This window comes from Acanthisitta chloris, unplaced genomic scaffold, assembly GCF_000695815.1.
Source record: "Acanthisitta chloris isolate BGI_N310 unplaced genomic scaffold, ASM69581v1 scaffold2571, whole genome shotgun sequence".
NCBI classification, from domain to species: domain Eukaryota; kingdom Metazoa; phylum Chordata; class Aves; order Passeriformes; family Acanthisittidae; genus Acanthisitta; species Acanthisitta chloris.
In genome coordinates this window covers 26,170-37,225 of record NW_008657568.1, presented here as the reverse complement: position 1 = coordinate 37,225, position 11,056 = coordinate 26,170, and the positions used below count along the sequence as shown (strand labels likewise).

General features: G+C 38.9%; 1 protein-coding gene across 1 annotated transcript in view; it reads left to right on the top strand.

Annotated features, from left to right (window-relative positions):
• Nucleotides 1-11,056, top strand: part of PCLO (piccolo presynaptic cytomatrix protein) — a gene marked incomplete at its 5' end in the record, with an annotated part of 72,116 nt that overhangs the window by 42,387 nt on the left and 18,673 nt on the right. Inside the window, one exon of the mRNA XM_009084763.1 lies at nt 3,373-3,521. Within this exon, the coding sequence (XP_009083011.1) occupies nt 3,373-3,521 (149 nt within the window). The remainder of the gene's footprint in view (nt 1-3,372; nt 3,522-11,056) is intronic.

The window sequence follows — 11,056 nt, the reverse complement described above, 5'->3', positions numbered from 1 at the left end:
CTCTTTCAGAAGGATTCTAACGCAAGTCACATATTCCACAGTAGCTTGATATGCCATTGCCAGGGCTTCCCCTTTCAACAATCTTCTGTTTCTTCACAAATAGCTTTACTTGGGCAGCCACCACGTCCCTGGGCAATCTGTGCCAGTGTCTCACCACCCTTAGAGTAAAAAACCTTTTTCTAATATCCAACCTAAACTTCCCCTCCTTCAGTGTGAACCCATTTCCCCTTGTCCTATAATTGCAGTTCCTAACACAGAGTCCCTCTCTGGCTCCTTGTAGGCCCTTCAAATATTGAAAAGTTGCTCTGAGGTCTCCACTCCAGATCTGTAGTGCCCTGGTAGTGGACAGCTATTCTGGCATGTTTCATCCAGCCTTTTAACACAATTTGGTTTGCTTTTTCTCTTTTTTCTTTTTTTTTTTTTTATTTTATGTTTTTAAACAACGGCTTCATGGTGTTGGTGAGATTTCGTTAAAAGAAATCTATCTTAAGTACTGTCTTAGGGAAACTCTTCTTGTGCTAAAGCTTGATTTGTCATCCTAAGAGACTTTTAAAAATGAATTTAAGTGAAAGCATTCAGTGTAAACTGTTTTTCTTCAGTTTGAAGTGAGAGACATGCTTAACTTCTGCTCATTTTTTATAAGTCCCATTCCATAACAAATGCCAGAAGAGAATACAAATAGGACTTTGAGGCCAAACCTTCTCTTTTTCCCTAAGTACTGACTGTAATAAATCTTTAAGCTATTCTTCAGCACGTAAGTAGTACTTACACTGAGATCCCAAACTTCAAGCAGGATAAAAAAATAGCTTTAGTGTCAAAAGTGCACAACATCCAGAGCTTCCCAGTGAAAATAAATAGTGGTTTGAGCTTTTGAAACACTTGGTATTTTCTCAGGGTTTTGTGAAAAGTCTGATCCAGCAAATAGAGCTCTATCAACCCCACAGCTACCACTTCCCACACACCATTGAGTCTGCTGAAGATACTCATTTTCAAGAATGCTGAAGTTAATACTCAATTTTGTGACTGTAAATAGCCCTTGCTGGTCAGTTTTTCTACCAGGAGATATAAAATGTACCTTTTCTCACCTGAAGGATTATTTTCTTTTATTTTATATTCTAATTTGTTACTTCTACAGTAGAGTTTAGAAGTTTAAAATTGAGATACGAAGGCACCAAGATAACAACACAGCTGATTCCTTGTAATCTTTCATCTGTGGGATTTAGAGTGATCACTATTACTGCTCTGAACAAATTTCTTGGGCTCCACAGCCTGGAATTTGATCTCACCTGGTTAAATGGGATTAACAGCATGGGACCTTATTGACTCCAGCAGGAGATTTTTACAGGTGGAACCATCTGGCTGCATCCTGTTAGTCTTAGAATGAAAGGATGACTCCTTTGAGGCTGTCAGTGATTCATCTTGGCTGTTCTCAGGTTTCCAGCTGTAACAAATCCTAGCTGGGCAAGCCAAATCCAATGGGGTGTGTATGTACCTATGAGTGTGGCGTGTGTGTGTCCATATGCACATACATACATAACTTCTTAAATTTCATTTAAAATGCACACATTCGTGACAGTTTGAGAAAAAAAAGTAAAAAAAGTAGGCTGGTCTGAACTGCAGTGTGGAATTCTACTGTTTCAAAAGAAGAAATCCAGCAAAAATTCAACTGAGGCAGGAAGAAAAGAAAAATTAATCACTTTCATCTGCTTAGCTGATGATGCAGATTGTGCTAGCATTAGCATCTGGGGTCAGGAGAATACAGTAGGTTCTTCATGCAAACTTCAGTAAAAGTTCTGTCAGGATGAGATATGAACCAGTCTGCTCCATGCAGCCACTAATCAATTGGCATAAACGTGGGATGCAGAAAGGATTTGCATATTAGATCATTACTGAGAGCAGTTAATCAATAACCAATCACTAGCCAGACAAGCATCAACCTTTAATAATGTTTCTGGCAATTCATATTTGCTGATCTAAGTAACATTTTTAAACCATTTCGTGTTAGGTTAAGTTTGTGCACAGCTATGAAGGAAGAGACTGCAAAATATCTGCACCAAGATTAAGGATTTTCCAAAGGAACAAATATAATATTGGGTGTGGTTTTTACCACAGACAAAATATTATTTTGCAAAAGTCATGCACATATATTCTTCCTGGTTTAGAGCAACTTAATAAAACAGCAGTGAAAAAAATGCCATTTTTTTCATCCCATTAATTTTTTTTTCAAATTCTTTGTTAAACCAACTAGATTATATTTACTCTCTCAACTAACTAGGAAAGATGATGCACACTACCATTTTCCCTTTCAAATTCTCTTCTGTGTCATGTGCATTCACTCTTGTTACCATAGCAACAACTGACCTTATTTAAGGTTTGCAATTTCTGGTGCTTTTGCTGAAACAAATATTGTCTTTTTTTGATTTCCAAATTGATCTTGCTTAATAAAGCATCAAATTCAAACTTTCATCCCATTCTAATTAGCTGCACTTTGCTTTGGTTTACACTTATGGGCAACATAGAGGAAAATCTCTATGTTGTATAGCAGAAATATTATTAGACACATAGGACAAGATTCTGATCCCAGTGGACTGATATCTATGCCAGTTGACCCAATAGTCAGTAAACATAAATACATGCATTTGCAAAACTGTTTTCAATGAAATGGTGTTATTTGATCCCCATAAAGGTGCCTGACACAAGAGATTTTATGCAGGTTGAAAACTGTTGCAAATAAAAGAACATGAGTCTTGTAGAATTAATGCAGAAAGAACATTCTGGCTAACAATCTATGGCTAAGGTTCATACTGCAAAATCGGGGGATGGAATTCAAGATGAGAACACTTGCAATATTTCTGCTTAGAATTACAAAGACTTACAGAGTTGGTTCTTATCCTTGATTTGGGTTGATACTGATTGCATACAGAAGTTGTAATTTGAATAATATTCAGTTCAGAAATTTGAGAATTAGTGGAGTTTGGGTTTTGAGGGTTAGTTATTTTGGGTGCTTTTATTTATTTTTTCCTTAGTCTATTGAAAAGTAACTAATTTGACCAATTTTCTTTCAATAAACATTTTAGGGCTGTGCAAATCCTGCAGTGTATTTCTGAGCTGCCAGAAGGAAGGAAATGGCTCTAGCACTTGGGTTTCTTCCATATTTGATATCCATACTTTTGACATCAACAGATTCTTCTCCCTTTGCTATTTCACTAGCTAAACGATGCCCAAGTTCAATGGCTCAAGTCTCACCTGTAACTCTGCTTTATCTGCATGGCCAATTAGTAACCACTCTGCATGTTTGCTATGCCCAATGCACATTATTGCCCTTTGCCCAGCACTGGATCAGAACATTTGACCTGTCCTTGGTTTTCAAAGCCTATCACCTCCGTCGTGAAGAAACAGATTGGTTTGACAAGCCCAGGGAGTCTCGTTTGGAGAATGGACACATCCTGGACAGAAGGCTACCAGAGAAGTTGTCCCACTCTCGACCACCCAGTCAACACCAAGATCAAGTAAGCTGTCAAGTAAGCTGTGCCTTTAGTTTTGTAAATTCTTTATAATTTCATCATACTGTCCAATAGTGTAAGGACTACAGGATTAATCAAATTTCAGCTACATTCAGGTAACCCCCTGCATTCAGCATCAATATTTGATGGTGAAATTAGATTAACTTTCCTCTACAATTCACTATTAATTTTGCAGGTTGGCTTTTGATTTTTGAAATAGATCTGAAAGGACTTAATCTACTGACCAGAAATACCTGTATATTAAACATTTCTATTAAAAGGAAAAAGAAAACAGTCAGTCCCATTTTACCTTACCAGCTTTATCCCATCGAAATTCAAGTCCCTTCTTTTAGTAGTAGAAGGAAAAGAGTTGGTTTATCCTGTTGACACTGGTTTCCACTTTCGGTTGGTGAGTGTAATACCAACAGTCTGTGAACAATTATTGTCTACATCAACAAGACTTCATTTATTATATAGAGAAATAAAAATGTCATGTTCTGCTTTTCCAGCTTGCCAACTTTGAAATCTGATTCACCTTAGTGCACCATCCCCTTTTTTCTTTGTATTAACAAAGTTTATGTATTTCAGATCTTTAAGATCTTCACTTGATTGTTTCAGTTATCATTTTTACTGATTGATTTAGTTTGTATTCTGTTTTCCATGAGATGCAATGGATGCATTTCCTCAGGACAAGAGGAAATGACCTCAAGTTGCACCAGGGAAGGTTTAGATTAGATATTAGGGGAAATTTCTCCATGGAAATGGTGGAGATGCATCAGAACAGGCTGACTAGGGAAATGGTGGAGTCACCATCCCTGGAAGTGTTCAAAAAACATGAGGATATGGCACTTCAGGACATAGTTTAGTGGTGGACATGGTGGTGGTGCTGGATTGACAGTTGGACATGATCATCTTAGAGATCTCTTCCAACCTTAACAGTTCTATGATGCTAAGAGAAGGTATTACATGGGCCCTTTGTGGTACTTGATAGTTTACATTGCTCATCTTAATTCCTTGGATAACATACAACAGGAATGTCCTCCTGCCATGCAGCCTTCAAAGCTTTTATGCTGGTGACCATTTTCACTGACAATTGCCAATTGAATGTAGGTTTTATGAAGTAAGTGTTAAAATATCTTACAATACAAGCTGTGATTTATTTTTATTTCTCCCTCTTTTCCTATCTCTCGTTTCGCATACACTGAGATCTGCACAGCCTCAGTTGTACTGAGCCTACTCATTTCTTGTTGAGAAAAAAGGCTTTACAAGATATAAGCCTTACAGGATTCTATTCAAATAGCTCACTCAATGAATCAGATTTATTGCAAGATAAAGGGTGATTTTGAATCTTCACAGCTCTTAATATCTCTGGAAATTGTTAAAGAACTGCCTCTCTCAGCACTGTAATCCTCATGAGAAACATGCCACATTCTAAGCATACATAATTGTATTTGACCCCTACAGCATTCCGAGGCAAAACTGAAAACTTTCCTTGAAAATCAGGTTTGTTCAGAAGAGTTACTGTTACCTTGAGCTCTGTGTTAAGGAGGTGGTCAGTAAGATGCAGTTACCTTCTTGAACTCCAGAGCTTTTGTCCTGGCAAACAGTTTCTAGGCAAGGTCTTAGTCACAAAGGTCTGATTTTTCTCTCATATAAATAGCACTACACTAGGACTGGTTGAAAAGCTTTGATCCAAATTTTTCAGGAGGAATTTTAAGGGGCCTAAGAGTTCTTGTTTTTCTGGACATTTCCAGGAGGAATATTTTCATCTTTTTTCCCTCCCTGAAGCAGTTGTGATATCCCCAGACTTACATGAAAATACAGATACTGAATTAAAGTCTTGCTAAAGGCATTGGTTCAAGTCCTGTAAAATCTGGGATGTAAATTTGAGGGTGAACACATTCTAAACATTCTGTCTGGTGTTATGTAAGGCCTCTGAAGAAGAGAAGTGATGTGTAAGGAGAAGCTTTATAACAGCTCCATCTTCATCTGTTTCCATCCAGCTTAGCTACTGCAGTGACCCACCAGTACAAAATAGTATCAATAAGGGTGCAGAAGAAATGCCAGTTCTCATCAGCTCTGCATCATCTGCCTTCTCAAAATTTTACTCAGAGCTTGTGCATGTTAAATATCTTCTGTGAACATTTGTCTGAGATAAGTTCAAAATAATAAAACTATTTTCAGACACATCAGAAATTAAATTACTTTATGACATGAGTTGGACTAGATGATCCTCAAGGGTCTCTTCTAAGTCTGTGTGATTATGTTGTGATTCTGTGAAGATATAAAGGGTCAGAGACATTTTAAATAAAGTTTCATTAGCTTCACCTTGAATTCTGAAATAGAGGAAAGTAAAACAGAATTAACATCTCTGGGTTTTTTAGCATTCATTTTAGATTTTAAACCTATCAAGAAAAACAAACCATTTCAGGCCAAAGGGAGTGGTGAGGCAAAGTCAAGGCTTGTTAAAGGCTTTTTCAGCCCTATGTGCCACAAGGCAGCTCCTGAATTTGTTGTGCCATGCTGACTGTCTCCTGTATCCACAACTCAGTCCTGCACAGAGAACTGTAGTGTCCAGGCATAATGTACTCTGGAGCAAAAAGCAGCAAATCATTCTCCATCCTGAACCATCTGAACAGATCCACCTTCAGCCAGAGCTTCCTGAGGTCAGTTAGAAGGGCAGTTTCCTAGTTAGCATAGGAATTAAGCCATTGTAACACCTTTAATATCCCTCAGTGAGCACAAACCAGCCACAGAAAGAAGAATTTGCATCAGTAGCACTGATCTGCTTATGATGTGTCAGCCAATGTTTCCAAATAGACCCATTGGCAGTTGCCATTTGTGTGATCTTTGTAAAAAATGAGAATATTTTTCTGGCCACTAAGATTTGTGTATTCCAGAAAATTTAGTTTCACATGGGTAAAACATCCATTCCTTACTAGATGAAATCAGAACTACTTGATTACATCCTACAGAGCCTGTACAATTGAAGGTAATAAATAAAGCACAACCCTGTGCTTTTAAAGCAAGAATACAGTGGAGTGACAACCCTGAACTTCCAGGTTTCCATGGATTTCTTATAACCTAACAGATTAAGCTCACATACTGTGTTATAAATATTCAAACGTATTTGTTTCTATAGCAACTTCTGTGATGATACATAGTAGTCTTAAATCATACCAAATTGCAGTTCAGTTGAGTATCTTAATTGTCATTTCCCAATATGCTGATTCTGAACTGTTTCCTTGAGGAACAGGGTTAAAACATAGAATCAGAGAATCAGAGAATCAATCAGGTTGGAAAAGACCTCCAAGATCATCCAGTCCAACCCTACTATGGTTACCAGACCATGGCCCTAAGTGCCACATCCAGTCTCAGCTTGAAAACCTCCAGGGATGGGGAATCCACCACCTCCCTGGGCAGCACATTCCAATGCCTGAGCACTCTCTCTGGAAAAAATCTCTTCCTAATCTCCAACCTAACCCTCCCCTGGCAGAGCTTGAGTCTGTGCCCTCTTGTCCTGCTGCTGGTTGCCTGGGAGAAGAGACCAACCCCCACCTGACTCCAACCTCCTGTCAGGGAGTGGCAGAGTGTGAGAAGGTCTCCCCTGAGCCTCCTCTTCTCCAGGCTGAACACCCCCAGCTCCCTCAGCCTCTCCTCATGCCACTTGTGCTCCAGTCCCTTCACCAGCCTCGTTGCTCTGCTCTGGACCTGCTCCAGCCCCTCAATGTCCCTCCTGAGCTGAGGGCCCAGAACTGAGCACAGGATTCAAGGTGTGTCCTCACCAGAGGCCAGGGGCAGAATCACCTCCTGGTCCTGCTGACCACACTGTTCCTGCTCCAGCCCAGGATGCCATTGGCCTTCTTAGTCACCCAGAAATGTTGTTCTCACTGCATGTTAGAACATGATTAAACCTAATCAATGGATAATCTATTGCAGATTTCTCACTGATCCCTGTTGAACTCAACAACTTGCTTAGTCACTTCTAGCTGACCAGCAACTTTTATAACTCTCCAGACATCAAAGGGGTTTTTTTTCCTTATTATTTTTTGTGAAAATTGCTTTTATACCCTGAACTAAACTGGCTGTTACAAACAGTTTGGGAAGGAACAGGAGGAAGAGGTGCCAGATCAGTAAAACTTTATGACAAGGCCATGGACAGTGAGAGTCTATTAAGAGGTGAGAAGTAGTTTCTCAGGGAGGGGTTTTAAATACTTCCAGTCATCATAGGTGGGTCTTTTAAAGCCCTAAATGAATAATAAAATCCCAAACCCATCCTTATACCAGTGTATTGTCATCAGGTCAGTTTGGCAACAGTTTTCCAGTCACAAAAAGAAGACAAGGCATGAAATATTTGGAGTGCTATATCCAATTTCTAAAGGCCCTAAAAATACATATATACTGCTCTTGGTTTATGTTTCTCTTGGTTCATGGTTCTCTTGGTTCATGGTTCATTGATTCCATTCCCTTGAAATTTAAGTCATGCCTTTTTTTAGGGGGACTTGAATATTTAGAAATCATGAAGAAAAATGGGTTATAAAGTGAACAGTGAGGTTAAAATGAGAATATAGTGTTTGTGACAGACACAGAAATCTACCTGCAAACTTTGGTTCCACATTTTTGAAGTGCATCCTGCTTAGTTTTAATCATTTTCCAACCAGTGAGGAGATTTTATTTTAAATTGTAGTAAAGTGTTTTATCTGTTGGAGGCTTGAGTTGGGGATCATTTTGTGATTCAGATTCTCTGGAAATAGGATGAGAAATGAGACATTTCCAAATGTAGTGGAATTGTTAAAATATTTAATCCAATGAGTGAATTGTTAGCCACCTTCTCACTGTAATTCACGATGGAAATTAGCAAGCAATGTCTCATTCCTTAGTCACCCAGAAATGTTGTTCTCACTGCATGCCAGAACGAACTTCTACATCAGAAGTCAGAGTGCTGTACTCATGTAATTGCACAAGCAAATACAACTCACTCTGCAATTTATTAATGAGCAGGAACATTGTATTTATGAAGTTTGTCTTCAATACATCTGTTGCAAATGATCTCCATCATCAGGGATCTGTCAGTAGAGAGAACTTTCCACCCTGAGGATTTCTAGAGAACTTGACATTTGTGCTCTGCATGGAGGGGATGCAGCAGTTCAAAGGGGAAGGATTGCCATAGCTGTGGAAATCCTTGGTCCCAGCTTTCATAGGTCTTGGATGCTCATGCATGTTATTCAGAAATTGGGATAGATACTGCCTGACCATCACCTTGAGCATCTACCATTTTGTTTCTGGATACCTAGCTCATTTCCCATGGAGATGGAATTTCCTAAAGGAATGCCACCAGGTGTGGCTGCTGAGATTCAGTTTATCAGGCTCTGTTTATCATTGGTGGAAGTGGAGATGCAGCACCAGGGATAACCATAGCTTTGATGTTCTGATCCAAAGACCACTTCATATGTTATAGATGGTGCTGTAGACCTGATGTGTTTTATTCCTTAAACTTAAGTACAGCACTAAAGAAATTTATTCTTCTCGATTGTCCTTTTTACCCTATAAAATACCCTTATATGAGGCCTCCATAGAGCATCATTATCAGACAAAACATTAAAATCCTAGAATCCACCAGGTTGGAAGAGACCTCAAAGATCATCAAGTCCAACCCTAAAAGACAACAAAGGAAAAATGAAATGCATATTTAAACTGACCTTTTGTAACTGTCTTAGAAAACCTCAGCACATTATTTGCCATCCATTCCATGTTTTGGAGGGGCATTGAGCTGACTAATAAAATGAAACACATGACCAGAGCTTACATTCCTGGAGGAAATCTTTTATAGCCCAGATCAGAAGACGATGACATTGCCAGTGCTGAATCCAGAAAGGTGGGGAAGGATCTTCATGGCAAGGACAGACAACAGACATTTGTGGGATTTGTAGCAAACAAGTGGGATTAAGTCACCTGTTGCCCTGTGAGCTAAATCTGGGCTTGGGGACATACATGTGCTCCATTCCTGCAGCCACAAAGTGAAGGGACAACCCCTCTGCACCTTAGTTCATATTTATATTGTCATGGTTGTGCAGCTTCAGTGAGTCCCTCTGTATTTGAACAGTGGGAATTGGGGGAAGAGTCAGCTAGAATATACTTATGTGAAGAGAAATCAAACTGAGTGAAAATTAGAAGATATGAACAGCTGGAAACAAAATAATTTGTGTTCTCCAGGTTTTCAGAGATTCTAGTAGATTTCAGATAAACTTGGGCATTAGTGGTTAGAGCAGAACCAGCAGGACTGATGTAACTGTTCTTTGCATTATCTATCTGCAGCAACCACTGTTTTTTCCCTCTTTATTGTGCCACTTTCAGGCACACACTGCTCTGAAGGTAAATGCCTAATGAGATGTTCATTTTAAGTACTGGTTCCCACCAACACTAAAAAATAATATGCTGCCCTGAATGCTAATAAATTTCAATGCTTTTATTCAGACCTATGTGGATCCCCAAGATTTATATATCTCATAAAATTCTGGAAGTGAAAGTAATGAGGAAGCAATAGGCTAAAGTAAGAGACATACTCTATATTTTCTGGTGTGTTTGTCAGCAGCCATGTACAATATGACATGGAATATTGTGAGATTTTTCTTTTTTAAATGTTGCTAAAGAATGATAAGATAAAGCAATTGAAATAATATGAAGTTTATGAGCTGCAGTTTTCTTCAGTTCAACTGAATTGCTCCCACCAAAATGTTTCTCATGAATTGCAGCATTTTGTCTTTTTTTTGGTGAATTAATAGTAAAATTAGGCCTGTTCTTTCAGATTGTTTACAATTTTATGCAAGCTACACATGACAAATGCATTATTTTTACTGCTCTATTGCACTTGTTGAATTTCTGGTAATCTCATTAAAAGCATAACATTCTCCCTACCCATTTATAAGTGTGGAAGCCTCGTGGGAATTTCTACACTTTGGGAAATATTAGACCCTATGTCCTGGCAAAATTGCATTATCAATCCAAAGCTCTGCCTGATCTCCTGTTCTGATTTATTCTGGAGTACTTGTCTACTACCCAATCCATGATCTCCTTTATGTCTGACATTAATTGCAGTCAATACTACTCTTGGTGTGTTACGGGAGGGTTTTAGCCTTCTAGATGCAACATCACTCACTGGAAAAGGAACTGAATTAGGACAAAAGATGTATAAACTCTTCTGCTCACTGTGAGACTGAGCCAAGCGAGTCACTTGACTTCTCTGTTTCCCCTCCCATCATTTCTGTGTGCTATCCATTAGCTTCATAAACTCTCCAGGGCAGAAACTGTATTTGAAGTGCTTAGTTCAGGAGGAGTTTAATCCCTTTAAATGCTACTTAAATATAAATAATAGTACTAAACTCTTGGCAGGAGGCTGCTGATACACTCAGGCTGCTTCATTGCTGAGTAATATTGTCCTCTTGGCTTCTTAAATCTGCCTCCCTGAGGTCCCATCCTGGAGCAGTCACGTTCCCTCCTCTTGGTCTGGGTGCAGCATCCAGACATGGAACCAACATAGTACAGAGGTGATAGAT